The sequence below is a fragment of the Lutra lutra genome, chromosome 3 (assembly GCF_902655055.1).
Source record: "Lutra lutra chromosome 3, mLutLut1.2, whole genome shotgun sequence".
In the NCBI taxonomy this organism is placed as follows: domain Eukaryota; kingdom Metazoa; phylum Chordata; class Mammalia; order Carnivora; family Mustelidae; genus Lutra; species Lutra lutra.
The window spans coordinates 59,975,028-59,992,916 of NC_062280.1; the positions used below are offsets into that span (position 1 = coordinate 59,975,028).

Sequence of the window (17,889 nt, forward strand, 5' to 3'; positions counted from 1 at the left end):
CCCTCTTTACAGTTTATTGCCAAGGACTTACGCAATCTCATCCACATGGATCAGAACTATTGCTAAACTAGAAAAAGTAAGTGAAAGATGGCAGCAAACATCGGCTCTAGAATCAGGACTCGTGAAATTGGCTGTTGAGGTTGCTCTGAGCCTTGCTTGCCGTTAGTTAAAGTGGGGCTAGTACAATTTGCCTCCTAGAATTTGATTGCCATTAAGTAATATTAGGTACAATCAGCTCTTAGCACTGTAGCTCAATTGCTAGTGATTGGAAAATGAAATAAAAATCAAGGAGCTGGCGTATTATTAGGGCACGAGTTCCATGAAATAGTGTTCTTCTTAAAATTAATAACAATTCATAATATTTATACTTGTTGAATAATTATCATTTCATGCTAAAGCTCCCAAAGGCACTAAATAAATTACACGAAGGTAGCCTTTAGATACTTAGACTAGTCTGAGTGTCACACATTAGAGCTAGAAATAGAAGTGGCTTAAAAAATGCACTAAGTATATTATCAATAAAACTTCTCTGGAAAAAGACAGGGTACAACTCTTCAAAAAGACAAGTGTCTTCATTTTCCTTAACCAGTTATTTTTTTTTAAGTTGGTGCATTGAGGTACAATTTATCTTTTTAACTATCTTTATAATCACTCTTTTTAAAAAGTTTGTTCTTTTAGGTAGGTTTAGTTTGATGAATCTGACAAATGTATACAGTTTTGCAACCACCATCACAAGCAAGATTTTTCTATCACCTCAGAAGTCGCCCCCCCCCCCCAAAAAGAAGTCCCCTCGGGCCCCTTTGTTGTTATTTCTCTCCTGCTGCCCCCTAGTAGTCCCTGATTTAGTTTCTGTCCCTAGAGTCTCGCCTTCTCCAGAATGTCTCATAAATGGATTCACACAGTATGTAACCTCTGTTTGACTTCTTGAACTTAGTGTAAGACATTCGGGATGATTCCATGTTGTTTATATCAGTAATTTGTTCCTTTTTATTGCTGACTAGTACTCCCTGAACATCCGAGATGTCTGTGACATCTCCCTTCCAACTCAGATAAGCCTAGTCAGCATGAAATAAAATGGAATTACAGCCGACCCCCATCAAATATATAAGACATCTTTTCTTAAACGTTAAGAGCTGATAAGAAATTCTCAATGGACATACATACTGTTTAAGTATATTAGCACAACATAAATATACTAATGTGAAAATACTGTGCCTACCAGTTGTCGTAGATTAGCTCTCAAACTCAGATTTGAGGAATCCCTTATGATCACACGGGAAAACCTGTATATCTCACTGAGAGATTTTAAATATGGCACTTTGCAATTCCCAGAGGTATGCCTTGTTAGAAGCTTAGAGGCGAGTGTGGGATAGAACTGTCAAGCAGAAGAGAGTTTTGGGCAGATGTACTGATGAAAAGAGAATATGATTTGTAAGGAAAAGGCAAGGTGTAAAATGAGATGGGGAAAATGTCATTGCAAGGATAATTCTAGATCTAGAAGTATAGACTATGATTTCTGAAGCAAAAAAGTAAATTTTGACATGCTTTTCATTTGTTGTTTTAAATATGGTGTGAGAACTGAAAATAATACCAAAAATACTAAAAAATACTAATAAGTATTACCTATAATCTAACCCTGTATCCTTAGGTTTCCCACTAAATGTAAAACAAATGGAAATTATACTTGATTTTCATTTCATTTTCTAATCACTGCAGTTAAACAACAATCTTAAAACTACTTTGTATATTTGTAAAGTCTAGGTTTTCCCCCAAGCTTTGCTTTAACATATGTAAGTTTGGGAGAGCTATTTAGTGCAAAGTGCATGATTAATTTGTAAGTATTAAAGAAAGTTGCTCCCAGAAATAGGGTATTATTAAGTGTATTTCATGGATTATTTTGACCTTACAAACAAATTTGCAATGTGTCAGGAAGACACTTCAGCTCGGTGCCTTCACAGATGTAAATTACACTTTAAACCTCAACATCCTATGTGGTAGATATCCATCATCACCTTAGTTTTACAGACCATACACAGAGGCCCAGAGAAGTTAAATGATTTGTCCTAATCACACAGCTAGAATGGGGCCGAGAGAGAAATCCCTATTTTCTGAATCCAAGCCTGGTATTCCAGTGTTTTTTGATGATTTGTGCAAAGCTTTATAAATAAGCAAACAATCCTCTATCCAAATGTTAGTGAAATGAAAGTTGGTTATTGCTGTTGTTGTTGCTATTGTTTTAAAGCATATAGACATTTTCATTGTAATGTCCAATTTTCTGTCAATCTTGAAACAGTTTATCTTCCCAAGGGGGGAAAAAAGGAGAGGGATTGTTTTATTTTGCTAACATTTCTAATTTCATCGATAGACTTTCATTTACTTTATATTTAAACATCCACACAAATTTTGAAATTTACTTTTCTGCATACAAATAAAAGAGGAACACTTCCATCCTTGTTAAACAAAATTAATTGGAATAATTCTGCTAGAGATAATTATGAAAATGAAAGTGAATATATAGAGGTCTATTTCTTTGTCATTTTGAGGATATATAAAATCTCCAGTTTCTCAACACAAAAATAATTTTGTTTCCTAGGCAGCGAATTCTTATGCACTTGATATATTTTTTTTATTTCATAGAAAGAGAAGTACTAAAGGAAATAACTTTAATAATAAAAGAAAATATACTGACTCTCCCATAACATTAAGAATATCTTCCCCAGAGATTTTCTTCCTGCATTCACTTAAAGAAATCATGTTTAAAAAATCACACACACACACACACACACACAAATAAAGTCAGATCAATTGATTATGTGATACCAGAACTAAACCAGTCTATTGAGTTCATAAGCCAAGAATTCCTGCAACTGACTTATATAGGATTATTTTGTTTTATTCTTTGTACTTTTCACAGTATGTCAATCTGGACTTATATCCTGATGAACAAAGTCATGTCTATGATTTTAAAATAGATCAGATAAAATAGGGTAGTCACTTGGAGGCAGGGTGTTGCCATGAAAAGAACATTATGTTAGGAAGTCAAGCAAATAGGTCTCCAGATCTGAACTCTGCAGCCACTGCTAACAAGTGACTTAACCTTTTTTTTCTTAAATTTTTTTAACATTGGTAGTAGTTTCTACTTTCTCCTTTATCTTGAGAATGATTCCCTTAGATAAAGGAAATGAATCATGAAGAGAAACAAATCTTAAATTCTCATGAAGTTGCTACTTAAACAGGCTTTGAATATTGGAGTTATATTATATAATAAGTTTAGTTAACTTTTATATAGGTGTCATTTCCTCTAGGGAAAATATCAAAGCTGGATACAAAACAGATTAGAAATGCTGGTAATTTCTAACTGCTAAAAAAAAAAAAGCAGTTATGTATATCAAACTCTCTTGGAATGAAAGAAAATGATACTCATCCAATTAAAAGATAGGATTTTCTGTAATAATTTTGTAAACAGCACAAAAAAAGAACAGCTCTGTATGCAGTGATAGTGTCTAAGACCAGTCCATAAGCCACGGAAAAAAATGCCTCATTTTGCAATCACAACTTGAATATTTTACTAATAAGGCAGAAATATTAACTGGAATCTGAGAAATTTCACATTTAACATCCTCTAGACTTTAAATACTTTAAAATTATTTTTAAACCATTCAGAAACCAAAAATATTGAAGTTAAAAAAATTCAAATGAAAAAAAACCTCTTGGTTGAAGGCCTTTTTAGATCTATTGCAATGTAAAGTATGCCCTCTGCTGGAAAACGCTATTATAACAATTAGTTGGTAAGTACATTGTTTTTTCAACCTAAGGGCTAAGCTTCGTTAGGTAAGATACAAATTGGTTCTTACTTCTTTCTATCCCTGCCAGGTACTGTACCCCCTTATTTCCACCTGCATGCATTTTTCACTCTACAGAATATTTCTCCTTTTTCACCCTTTGCCTCGGACTGTCATACATTCTCTTTGCTGAAAAGTGGTTTTGCATTCGAGCAGGAAGCAGTGCAAAGGGCTGGGGCCTCTATGCACATTGAGAAAGAAGAAGGGCACCTGCAGATCTCATTCACCTGAGAGGTAGTGCTTACCAGGTCTGCAAATAGTCTGATTTCACCTGCCACCGTCCTTTCATGTTTATTCTTGCTCTGACCTTGGGATGCGTGTTAGCTTCACCTATTTAGCCATTCCCCTTTGCCTGGCTTCATAATCCCCACAGCCCACAATGCCGAAGATCCGAACACATGTGCACTCACGGGCACTCCCACAGAGACTGCACGGGCTTCCTAGGTGTGCCTGCTTTCATACTACTAATAATACCCTTCCTCCCTTCCTTCCTTTCTTTCTTAGGGTCCTGTCTTTTTCAATAGCTCTTATTGATAACATAAAAATGAACAACAGTTGGGTATTGTCCATATGGAAAAAGCAGGCTTTTTGTGATGCGTACATTTGGGACTAAGACACATCTTTATCACCCTCTTTCCTTTCCCCTCCTCCTCTAATGTCTCATTGAGATATACTAGCCAAGCTCTTCAAGACCACCAATAAAGTTATTCTGGACTGTGGGTTCCTTTGAATCTTTCTGTGCTTTTCTGTGGGCTCCTATAATTGGATCAGACACATTGCTAAGACCTCTTGTCTTTTTTTTTTTCTAAAATGCAAAGTATCCTAACACTCAAACACTCCTTTTCTTTTGAAATAACTTATCCTTAATCTTTTTTGAGAGGAAATAGATGACTTTTATTTTCAGCTCTATGTATATGGATTTGTGCGTGTGCGCGCGCACACACACACACGCTCACATTTTGGTCTGTCAGATTCTGTTCTCCGTGCCAGGGAACATGTGTTCCCGCAGAATGGAGAGAAGCCACCTCCACCCACCTTGCATATTCTCTCCTGGATCCAAGCTTCTAGGAAATGAGTTCCCCAAAGAGAAAAAACTCTCCTAGAGCCACAGGCCCACATGGCTATCCATGGAGCTCCTTGCTCCTGTTTATAGAATTTATACCGCTGAAATGTTTCAGTCAGAATTAAATTTGAATTGTGTGTAAGTAATAGTGTTGGCTTAAATTGTATCATGTATACCCTTTAGCCTTTGGACTTGGATCTCCCTCTGTAAAGACAGTTATTGGAATACAAGGGGGCCAAAAGTCCCAGAGTGAATCAGCTATGAGGGAAAAGCCCAATGACCACTGGGAAGTGAGTCTTGGCAGTGACAAGATTTAGGGACGGCAAGATAGAAGATGAATTGGAAACTTCTTTGGCTGGTAACCACCCCCTCTGGAAGAGCTATTCAAGTTAAGCAGGCTTAAGTAAGTCTGAGGAGAGTATGGGGAGAGACACATTTTAGGGTGTTCTGGTAAATACTCAACGGTCAGCTCCTTGAGGTAAAACAAAACAAAACAAAACAAAACAAACAAACCATGATTTCAAAGTGTCTGCTAATGTCCACGGTGTAAATATTCCTGCCAGGGCTGATTTCAAGCTACCAGCATGACGTCACAGAGTGGAGCTGGGAAGAGATGGGTGCGTCTGGCTCTGGCAAGCTAGTGGCAGCCGGCTCCGGCTGCCCAGGGCACGCAGTCCCCCCATGAAGGACTCTCCTAGAAACATCATATGAAATGACCAGCGCGCACTGTGCTAGTATTTCAGAATTGTTAAGAGTATTTTTTTCCCTTTAGGGAAATCACTTGTAAAAGCCATAGAGAAGCCCATTAACTCTCATTGATCTGGGAAGTCTTTCTTACTACCCTCCCCCATCAATTGTCCCCTCTGATCAAACTGCTGCCCTGCACTTTTGTATAATTTTGCTGTGTTTACTACAGTTGGATTTTGATGTGTTTATTACTGTTGGGTCCATCTTGTAGGGACTTTATTTTTCAGAGCAGTTTTAGGTTCACAGTAAAGTTGAACAGAAGTACAGAGACTTTCCTTAAAAGCCCTGCTCCCACACATGGAGAGCCCCCCTCAATGACACCCCCGACCCTAAACGTATTTTGAATCTTCCTACACCTACACCCTTGCTCGTAGTGCCCATGTGGTCTGAAATGCTGCCTACCACCTCTGTGCACAGATCCAACACAGGACGGATGTATCCAATTCCTCCTTAGGGAGGCTGTCTTTATGTCTTCCTTCCCAAGTCTACCCTCCTTAATCCTTTAACACATTCTCCTCCACTCTGGATAGATAACTGTTTTCCTCTGGGGGCCTGGAACTTGTTTTCTGGAACTGGGTTACAAACTCCTTGAGGGTGAGGACAACACGCTGGTACTTGGTTCTCTCAATAATAAGACCCAACCAACTCACTCTCTGGCTTCTAGTCCTCATTCACGTGCCAAAATAGAGAAGGTAAGTCCTAAGCATCAAATTAAAGTTAAAATTGTCGCCTTTGTTAAAATGGTGCTTAAAAAAAAAAAAAAAAAAAAGGGAAAAGAAAAACGCTTGACGTTTGTAGCCGTAAAAGGATGTCATGAAAATAAATCCAGCACGTCTTAACTGCACACTGGGGAGATGCTTCCCATCAAAATACCTATGTCCTCCATCCTGAGAGATGAACAATAACCCTCATAGAACTAGTAAGCAATTGGGAGTCATATAACTAACCTAGATGGCTCCAGGGAAATTTCAAATAAAATACAAACCTATATTAACCGTTAGCCGACACTGACATCAGCAGGGACAGCAGCTTATCTCTCTCTGGCCGTCTCTCTCTCTCTCTTTTTCTTTTTTCAGCTCAAATTAATATTTTCCTTTTGGATTGCCTCAGTAGTATTTCTAGTTCCCAATAATTGATGTAACTAAATTTAGCAAAATACGGAAATAAAGGATAGCTACCTGTAGTGAAACCAATCCTGTAATAGTGTGGGTAATTCTGACACAGTCTTATATGCTGCTATATCAATTATCTTTTCCACTAAGGTCTCAAGTGCTATATGGAATTTTTTTTTCTAGAGATTCTAAAAATCTCTAAATTTCTAGAGGCTGGTGCTATAAAACATTATTCTGGTCCTCAAGTGCAAGGATAAATTTTGTGGCATTTTTACAGAAATTAGTATAGACCAAATCTAAGATTGGACTTTGGTCTATAAAAAGGCAAAACAAAACAACAACAAAAAAAGTGCTATAACAGATTGGGCCAGGGAGAAGGAGGCTGTTTCATAAAGGTCAATTTTTAAACCCCTCCTACAGAACATGATCTATGCAAAATATATCCACAATATATTCCAAAGCATAATGTCACCGGATAAACCTAAGGAGTGGAACATATGGGGGAATATGAAAAAGAAGGTATTAAAGTCTGAAAACAAGCAGGTTGGTAAGCTCATTAGCTGGGGTGGAATTTTAAAATCTTCACGTGAACGAATATATAAATCAAAATATACACATGCATTCACAGTCATGCGCACTGTATATTCACACATGGCACACTCTACAGTTACATTATAATCTTCCACCCTGGAACAGTGAATTCCATTCTCTTTATAATGTAAAAGCGCCCTCTGCTGGCCAATCTCGGGTACTTGCACCGTCTCGTTTCATAACCCGAAGATCTAACAGACCGATAAAAGAAGTCTGGGAGATTTTATGTGAAACTCTGCATCAAAGTAAGTTCATTGCAAATAAAAACTTTATCTTGTTTTGAATCTCATTTGCTTTGCTTTTATTTTATTACAGGGCATTAATTCCTAAAATGGTGTAATGTAAAAGTCGATGTAAAATACTTGTTTTTGAGAAAGCAAGAATAACAGATTATTAAATATAAAATGATTGTACCATCAATTCTACTGTAAGCCTAGGGAATTAAAATGATCCAGATACCTTGTATTTGCTAAAATTAAAATATTTTCAGCAGAAGAAAATGAATGTGGCTTTTGTGTCCCTCTGATGTTTTCTAGGGTGGTGTGGTCTAGAGAGAAACAGCACAGATTTCCAATATTTTCTTGTTATAAGAGATGACCAGTGACTTTAGGAAGCAGAACTATGACATCCAGCATCAAAATTCTACTAACAGTCTAACAACTATTCAAACATCCTTTAGAAATTATTGTGTTAACTTAGAAGAAGGCAAGTTTTAAAAATTGGTGCCATCTTCATTATTAACAACTTTTTAATGGGAAGCATTTGGAAGGAGGAAGGAAGAACATGCCAGTCCCCAGTGTGGAGGCATGACAAAAGCACTCTCCAGAGCCGCCTACTAGGGAATCCTGATATATCACCCCAAGGGTGAAGGAGAAATGGGATTAAAACTGGTTTCAGGGCAGGCTACTGTTACTAGTCGTAGTATATCTTACCCACCAGGTGTGTTAAGGAGTCAAAAGGACAGAAAAACAATACATAAGGATTTGATTGAAACTATAAATAATTATCATTTGTATGCACCAAGACTATTATGCACTGAAAAAAATATTTTAGAAACTGGTTCAGAAATAAAAATTAGAGGAGTCAATTTAAAATTAGAAATAATTCGAGTCACATTTTTTTCTTTCTGCATATGAAAATTCATATTTATAGAATGTGTGCAGCTTAAGAAGTAAGTTTCTTTCAATACTACTTTGGTAGCATTGGCTATATTTAAGCTGTATGTGAAATCTTAACCCTATATATTAAAATTAAAAATAAAGATTATATATTATCAATACCGGTGAGATATACAAAACAAAAATTATGCAAATGCGTGTTACAGACTATGGGATATTTTCCCCTTTATTTTGACTGCTAATTCTATGAAAGGATGCCCGTAGAGGCAAAATCCTTCTACAGTAAATTTTGCAATAAAACCTTTAATCAAAAGGACACCAGTGGGGCGCCTGGGTGGCTCAGTGGGTTAAAGCCTCTGCTTTCGGCTCAGGTCATGGTCTCAGGGTCCCGGGATTGAGCCCCGCATCGGACTCTCTGCTCAGCAGGGAGCCTGCTTCCCCCTCTCCCTCTGCCTGCCTCTCTGCCTACTTGTGATCTCTATCTGTCAAATACATAAATAAAATATTTTTTTTTAAAAAAAGGACACCAGTAACTCTCTTGGGCTAATGGTAATTTACAAGTTATTTATACCTGTAATTCTTAGTTCTGGAGAGCAATAAGAAAATAGACCAACACTTGCAATGATCCATAGCATCTATGAACTGTGGTGTCTAAGACCTAAGGCAAAGGAACTACATTCTCCTAAGTAAGTTACCCTTTGCTATTGTGCTGAGAAGGACCAGAATGGATTGGACTATATGGCTCTCAAGTCCACGGCGAAGTCCAGACATCATGAGGATCCTGTAGACCAGAAGGTCGTTCAAGTCTGTGAATTGGGTGGGGTCCTCCTATCACTGGACAGTGTATTATATACTTCTGCATGTTCTCAGACTAGTATATGTTTTAGTAGCTGTACTTGCATTTACTGTATGACTGTTACTAGCACTTCCTGTGACTATACAGTGAATACTCTTTGACTGACAGGCCCTTCAGTTGAGAGCTCCAGGGGAGCAAGAAGTCACCTCTGTTATGTTCCCCCACTGTATTGGCAGAACTGAATACTGAACAGTACATGTCTGGCATGCAGGAGTTAAATAAATATTTGTTTTTAAATGAAAGAATCAAAAGGAACAGAGAGCAAATGAGAAGGAGAGAGGGAACACAGCAAGAAAACAACACAAAAACCCTTTCTGTTCTCTAAGGCTATTATTAAGATCCAGATTTTCTTTTCACAATACGCAACTCTTAAGTTTTACACTAACTAGTAAGAAAACAGAACATTTTTAAAGTTTTGCCTTTAATTTTGTTCACTTTAAGACTCAGAATCCTCGGTAGATACATAAGCTACAGGCTGACAAGATGTGTTGCTGGCAACCTTTGATGAAAAACCCTCATTCAAGATACAGGATCACTTGCCAGCCTCAGTCCCGTCTTCGATTCTTTCTAGTGTGGATTTAGAAAACAGCCAGTAACCCACAGGGATGTCAGGTATCCTATCAAGGAAGTTTATTAAAATGTGATAAATCCACATTCAGAGAGTGATTTTGGCATTCCTATAAGATCATGATTTCTGAAGGATAGTGCAGCTGCTCAAGTGGAAAAAAAAATTCCTCTGGAATTTAGGTTTTTGCTATTCCATATATTAAGATTCACTAACGTGTGGTCCAGGCCAGTGATACAGTGTCACTAGGGAGAGTGTGAAAAAGGCAGAATCTCAGGCTCCACAGAGGACCTACAGAATCAGAGTGCATTTCAGTAAAACCCACTCCTCCGGATGATTCATTTACCCAGCAAAGCAGCAGAAGCGTTGCGTTTTAAAAAAAAAAAAAAAAGTAAACGAGGCACAAGCTTGAATAGTGGGCAAACTGTAAAACATATTGGTACTATTTATGACAAAGGATTGCTATCCTATACATTTAGATAGATTTGTGATCACACAAATCAGCAAAAAGAATATAAACACCCTAGTAGGAAAACAGAGAGGCAATTAGTGACAACAACAAAAAGAATAAACTTACAAAAAGGTTTTCCACTAGAAATCAAAAAATTCAAATTCAAGTAGCAAAATACCAAATTGGCAAGGTTTGAAAATAATGATATATTGTAGAAATAACTGTTTTTGCAGAAGAGATTTCAAGGCAATAAACACTCTCTTATACTACAGGACGCCTAAATTGGTACAAGTTCCTGGAGTGAAATTTGACATTAAGTCTCAAATGTCTTAAGATGGTAAACATCATTTGATCCAGAAGTTCCAATTATGTAATAGGTTTTCAAGAATTATATTGAAACATAGATATGAAGGGAGTTATTCACAATGTAGAAAATTTTTAACATCTTAATTATTTAACAATTGACTTATTAATTATAAAGCATCCAATGGACATGACTATTATGAACCCATTAAAAACCATGCTATAGAAGAATATCTAACAAACACAGGAGAAATGCTATTATATATAAACATCCACTATATAAAAAGATCGGAAAGATAGATACCCAAATCTTAAAAGTAATATATCCACATTGTGGGAGGATGGGTGACTTTTTCTTTGTATGTTTTCATGGTTTCCAAATTTCCTGCAACGCAGTTACACTACTTTTCTGAGTAGAAAATAGGAAACTTTGGAAACATCTGGATGGCTCAGTCAGTGGAGCATGCAACTCTTGATCTCAGGGTTGTGAGTTCAAGCCCCACATTGGAGGCAGAATACTTAAAAAGAGAGAGAGAGGGAAGAAAGTAGGAAACTTTGCAGTGGTGTGATGGTGTCTGCTTATATCGGCTCACCAAAGCCAATCGTTAAATTTTCAGGAATTTGTGAGCAGGTTGTTAAACACAGCCATTTTAAAAATTAAATTATATAGATTTACAGTTAAATAAATTACATGAAAGCAAAGGTAATGAATACTTAAACTCATCACTTCCTGATTGTGTTTCTGGATGTCCCTGTTCTCTATGGCATTGAAGCTGTTAATGTTTACTGTATCTGCTAGCGGAAATGCTAACAGGATGGTGAGCTGGTGCTTCTCTCTTTCCGACCCAGGGACGTGAGGTTGGAGGTTTGACATCAGCTTCAGGGCAAGCATTTCCATCGTGAAGATTGGCAAATACTACAGCTCACGACTTCTCTTTTCCCCGGAGAGTTACTTCTTAAACATTTACCACACAGCACAAATATTTAAATTTTTTTTTTCTTTTAAATGACTATTTCTTGTGAAAATAGAATGTGGCCCTTTGGTGGGAAGAGAGGAAGAGAGGATTTTTTCTATCATGAGCAAATTAGAGAGGGGAATGTAATTAAATTAGTTTGATCATTCCGGAATATTTCATATCAAAAAAGGTGGTCATGGTGGAAAAGAGTTCTCTCACCAATTAGTTACTGTAAATCAAGCCAACCCCCGTTTAGCACCTGTCATCTTCCTTTCTACAGCCTTGTGTTTGGTCTCTACAACCCAGCTGAACCTCTCTGAGACATCCCAATCTATAAAATAAAGAAAAAAGATAATGAATGGCCTTTTTAATTCTTGGAGGTTGGGATGAATCAAACTAATTTATATATTTGAAAGTACTTTGAAAACTATGAAATATAGGGTATGATTATAATACTTATCACATCACAAAGACCATGGATAGCTTCTCCTACAGTAAAATTAGAACCAAATGTGTTCTTATTCATAACATACTAATATTGCACCCATTTTGAAACATTTTTAGCCACAAAGAATTCTTTTCATTTAAACGTTTCTAGAAATAAGATTTTAATAAGAATGCTCACAAAACCCCAAGGCCCAATTTTTTCTCCCTGTGTTTCACAGAACCCGACATCATCAATGCACCAACTGATTCTTCAGGAAGAGGTAATTAGCAAAATATGGAAACGATGTGCAGGTTCCAAATACCTGAGACAACAGAAGAATCCACCAAAGACAATTCCAGTGAATCATTCTCCTCGTCCCAGCCCGCTCCCTCGGGACTTGGCTGACCTGTGGCTAAAACAACTGCCTCTTGAACGTCAGGGCCACTTTCTTGTGATAAATTCTCAGTCTCTGTGAATGAAGCATCAGAAGGTAAACAGGAGTCAGTGCAAGCTCGTGTAGAGTCTGCTTCATGGCAATTGCTATTCTGAAAATAAAACAGGAGTTCCTCATAGACATTTACCTGAGTATATCGAAATACTCTGAAATTCGCAACAGAATGTAAATCGTTCAATGCAATATAAAAAGCTATTGTCATTTTGAAAACCAAGTGGAGGTTCCCAGTAGAAATTTGCCTGGATATACTTTTGTACTTTGACATTTTGAAATGCTAGGAACGTATTTTTTGTTATGATATGGTATTTCTATTTTTAATAGGGATACAGTGAGTAATTCTTTTGTAATGATTAAATTTTATCTAAAAAGACATCATGAGATGTAATCACTAAATCACGGTAATCACTAAAACAGTCTGATGATTTCCTATCTGACCATTACTGGTAGGAAGTAAGACACTAATTTAGTGACACAAAGTTATATTTAAGACAGAATTATGAAAATGCAAATTTGGCAGTGGTTTTTCTTTAGCTTGTGCTCTTGCCATTTTGTTCCCTTGCTGCGCGTTCTACATGAGATGTACATATGCTTTAATGTCAGCCTAAATTCATGTATTTTGAATATCTGGAGATTTTTTAGGGATTCAATAAAATATTCTGTGTCCTTCCCTTCCCTTTCCCTCCATTTCTCCCATCAGCCTTCCTTCCTTCAACTAACATGTATCGAATGTTTTCTTAAGGGGCTATGTGAGTTACAAAGAAAAGCAAGAGTTTCTGGCCTCCTGAAGCTATAATCTATCAGAGAAGACTGATTCCATAAATAAAGTTTCTTAAAGTATCATTGTGGATGAACCCATCTTAAAGGATAAAGGGAAAGTATGTCCTGTGTATGGAGAATTTCCTGAAGAAAACTGTTGTGACTTTGGACTCTGTTTTTCGGCAAGACGACCTGACAGTGTTTGCAGGTACACATTAGGTATGTTTGGGGTTTGTAATCCAAATCGTCCATTTATTTTGTACTTATCATTTAAGTGCTATGGAAATGTTGAATCATTTAATCCTCCAAATAGCCCTAGGTAATAGGTAATATTATTTTTCCCCACTTCACAGAGGAGTGAACTAAGGCACAGAGAAGGCAAATACCTGCTCCAAGCCACACATGCAGGGAAGTAAAAGAGCCAGGATTCAATAAGCATCAGGATCTGGAGCCCAAGCTTCTGTCTCTGTTAGTTCAGGCCACAACAAAATAGCGGAGATGGAGTAACTCAAGCAAGAGAATTTTGTTTTCCCATAGTGGTGGAGAGTGGAAGTTCCAGATCAAGGTGTCGGCAGGATTGGTGTCTGTTAAGAGCTCTCTCCTAGGGTGCAGAAGGCCACCTTCTCACTGTGTCCTCATATGGTGAAGAGAGAGACAGAGATCTCTTCCTCTTCTTATAAGCCACAGTCTTATCAGATTAGGGCTTGCCCTTCTGACCTCATTTCGCCTTAATTACCTCGCTGGAGGCCCTATCCCTCAGACATAGTCACATTAAGGATTAGGGCTTCAACATATGAATTTAGGGGAAACACAATTTAGTCCATTGTAACTCCTAAGCACGAGAATAATCAGTGAACTTTATTCTGGTCATGAAGACTTACCAGACCAGAAGAAATGCTTAGATTCCCATAAAAAGAGGCACAGTTCAGGAACAAAATTTAAATCCCAATCCCTCTGATTGGATTTTCTGAGGAAATGAAAAAATAAGTCCTACTTTTTGGAGTGAGTAGGTCAGGAGCAACCTGCCTGCAGGTAGGGGTGGATTGGAGCTTTCCTTCCAATCCTCCGAGGAAGCTCAGAGATCCCTTTCCACTCTTCCCTGCCGTCACAGAAGCCCTCATATCTGGGTCAATACTCACCTTCACTCCCTTTGGTAGAAGGAGGGAGAAGTCCCAACCATGAGAGGCCTCTGCTAAGGGACCAGAGAGGGGGGTGGATAATTGGTTTCCCCTTTGTTTCTTTCCACAAGGCCTTTTCCCCTTTTATAAAGTGCTTGTCCTTGGCCAGATAGGGTATGTGTGTGGGCTGGGAAAATGTGGATAAACTAGTTCCTAAGCCATTCAGAAGCAGACACATAAAGACCTAATAATAACACAAATTTATGGCATACATAAAGAAAGTGAAGAGGAAAGCATGAGAGAACTAGATGTATGTGATGAGGTGCGTCATAATGTAGGTATTACCTGGGATTTACTATGTTTCCTCTACGTACATTGCTCTTGTTCAAAGTATTGTAATTCTTAAAATTACATTAAACTTCTAGAGTCGCCTTCATGGCTCAGTCGGCTAAGTGTCTGACTCTCAAGTTTGGCGCAGGTCTTGATCTCAGGGTGCTGATTTGGAGCCCTGCAATGGACTCCATGCTGGGCATAGAGCTACTAAAATAAACAAACAAACAAAACTTCTAAAAAGCATCTTGTGAAGAGGACCTGAAAAATATTTTAGAAAGAGGGGCACCTGGGGGCATCTGGATGGCTCAGTAGGTTGAGCCTCTGCCTTCAGCTCAGGTCATGATCTCAGGGTCCTGGGATTGAGCCCCACATTGGGCTCTCTGCTCAGCAGGGAGCCTGCTTCCTCCTCTCTCTCTGCCTGCCTCTCTGCCTACTTGTGATGTCTGTCTGTCAAATAAATAAATAAAATCTTAAAAAAAAAAAAGAAAGAAAGAAAGAAAGAGGGGTGCCTGGGTGGCTCAGTGGGTTGAGCTCCTCTCGGTTTCCACTCAGGTTCTGGGATCTTTGTTCACCCTGGAGTCCTCTTGTCCCTCCCCTGACTTGCTCTTTCTTTCTCTCTCAAATAAATGAATAAAAATCTTCAAAATATGTATATTATAGAAATAAATTTGGACAGACATGTTGTCTATGTCAGGAGACTCTAGAAGACACTTTGGAGCAGATCTTCTAGACTCCATCCTAAACAAGTATGCCAGTTTACATAACTGTAAAATGGGTAGGTACCATCGAATTTGAGGGACATATATGACAAGGTCTTGTGACCTGAAAGGCCACCTTTCTAATGTCCCTTGTTACACTGAGACCAAAATTTCCCAGGGAACAACAAAAAAAATCTAGACTGCAACCATTTTTTCTTTGAAATGTAAGCTCTTAAATGTCTGTCATGGGTGGATATGGCTCCATGAGGTCCTGAAAGGGAACGAACTCATTAAGAGAGTGTGTGTCTGTCTGTTTCTGTGTATATGCATATATAGATATAGATATAGATATATACACAGATGTGTGTGTGTGTGTGTGTATTTCTAACTACTGGGCAAAATTAACCTATTTCATAGATAATAAAGAATAAAAAATAATAAAAATAATAATAAATTAAAAATAAATAATAAAATTATTAAATTATTTTAATAATTTAGTAAATTTTTACTTTGTACAAGCAACTCAGAAATGTGTTTACTGGTTGTCTTATTCCATTAGAAAGGCCCTATGTGGCCATAGGGACTTTGTGTGTCTCCTTTAAGCCCGTATCTGCAGTATTTGCAACAGAATGTGTGGCACTCATCACATGTTGCCCATTGAATGAATGATGGATGACTGGATAAAGAGGAGAAGAGAAGTAGGATTAAATTGATTGTAAAGTATTTAAATCATTTTATTACCAATTAACTTTCAATTTGTCTTACATAAGAGATTTTTGAAAACATAAGATACATACCTTGAAAAGAAAAATAAGTTTGTATTAGATTTAGAAATATATGTGAAAGGGCTCTAGAATGTTACTTTTATTATTATAATTGAAGGACCAAAAAAAAAAAAAAACCTCACAGGAAGTAATATTGAGATATGTTGGTAATCACAGACCTTTTATCAAATGTTTAATAAATTCCTTAAAAATTGATATAAACAACCAGAAGATTAGCAGCACAGTTATGATAACCACTAAAATATTTTCTTCCAACTTATTGGTTATTTAATCAGTATATAAATTATTTTAATAAAAACTTTAGGTAATCATCTTGTTTTCAATATAAGAGAAGTAGTGGAAAGAATGTTAGATTAGGGGTCAGCTGCCAATATATAAGTATATAAAGCTGGCAATAGCCTAGTTTGCTGAGTTTTATATATGACCTTTGGTAAGTTAATCTTTCCCCATGCAGCAGTTTCCTTGTTTTTAAAGGGGAGAAAAAAAAATAGATGATTTCTCAAATCGCTTCCAATTTTGAAACTTTGATTCTAAATATCGTAGTGTTTGGCATTGTGTCTACAGGCTTCATTAAACTCTCAATCACTAAGGAAAAGGTACAAACTCTTTTATAGTAGAATTAGATATACCTGCATTGCTTTCAAAATCAGGGGTGCCCGTTAGCTCTTGGACAAGGGCATGGTTTTCCGTTTCACTCAGAGCAGCCAGAAATGCAGAAAACCAATTTTCTTTCTGCACGATCCTTTTCAGTAGCTCTCTTACACCTGATTCATTTCCATTGTTTTCTGCAGCAGAAATCTGTTTTAAGAGAAAAGCAGAATTAAAAAGATCATACATCTTCTGAACAATTTTAAACAGGAACTAGCCTTTAAAAAAAAATGAGCAATTAAGTGTAAGTATTGGTAAAGGCTTATATCCAAACACTAAAGAACAGAACAATGTCATAACAATTCTGGATTGTAGCAGAGAGCAAATCTCTGGGCCAAGCCCCCTTTTAAATAGGCACCATTTTTTAAAGCTACCAAGACATTCAAAACTGACACTTAGGAAGTCAATGTTCTGCCTTGGCCATTCTGAATAACAGGGGCAAGAGACTTTCATTTCTAGTTCTGTGATGTCTATTTGCCTAACTTGCTTTCCATATATCTAGACTTGCTATTTCTTTTAACCCAGTGAGTCTATAAATAAGAAGCCGAATATTTCTTACCTGACTCCTCTTTCTTGACTATCAGTACTATGAAGTAATTACTATCACAAGATTTATATTCTTGTTTACTTAGTATTTGCAATATGTATTAATGACTATAATATTTTCTTAAATCTGTGGGGTTTTTTAAAAAGATTTTATTTATTTATTTGACAGAGATCACAAGTAGGCAGAGAGGCAGGCAGAGAGAGGGGTGGGGAAGGAGGCTCCCCGCCGAGCAGAGATCCCAGGACCCTGGGATCATGACCTGAGCGGAAGGCAGAGGCTTTAACCCATTGAGCCACCCAGGCACCCTGTTAAATTTGTGTTTATTTAAGATTATGAGGCAAATTTATTTCTACATATATTCCTAACTTAAAGTATAGGGCAGAATTATTTCTATACTATTCATTACAACTTTTAGTCTTCCTTTGATTTCTCTTTTAGATTAAACTAGCAAATGTGGATCATTTGTGTAATCATTATCACAGTGCATTTCCCAGTACTTAATTCAGCACCAAACATTTG

The 17,889-nt window shown here is 37.2% G+C and overlaps 1 protein-coding gene across 2 annotated transcripts in view; it reads right to left on the reverse strand.

Moving 5' to 3' along the window:
* Window positions 1-17,889, reverse strand: part of IFIH1 (interferon induced with helicase C domain 1) — a 55,453-nt gene that overhangs the window by 30,670 nt on the left and 6,894 nt on the right. The window contains exons 2-4 of one of the 2 annotated variants that reach the window (XM_047721925.1): window positions 16,805-16,973; window positions 15,202-15,309; window positions 12,354-12,500 (exon numbers count right to left, since the gene is read on the reverse strand). In XM_047721925.1, coding sequence (XP_047577881.1) covers window positions 12,354-12,500; window positions 15,202-15,309; window positions 16,805-16,973 — 424 coding nt within the window. The remainder of the gene's footprint in view (window positions 1-12,353; window positions 12,501-15,201; window positions 15,310-16,804; window positions 16,974-17,889) is intronic. The other variant, XM_047721926.1, reaches the window with a different exon arrangement.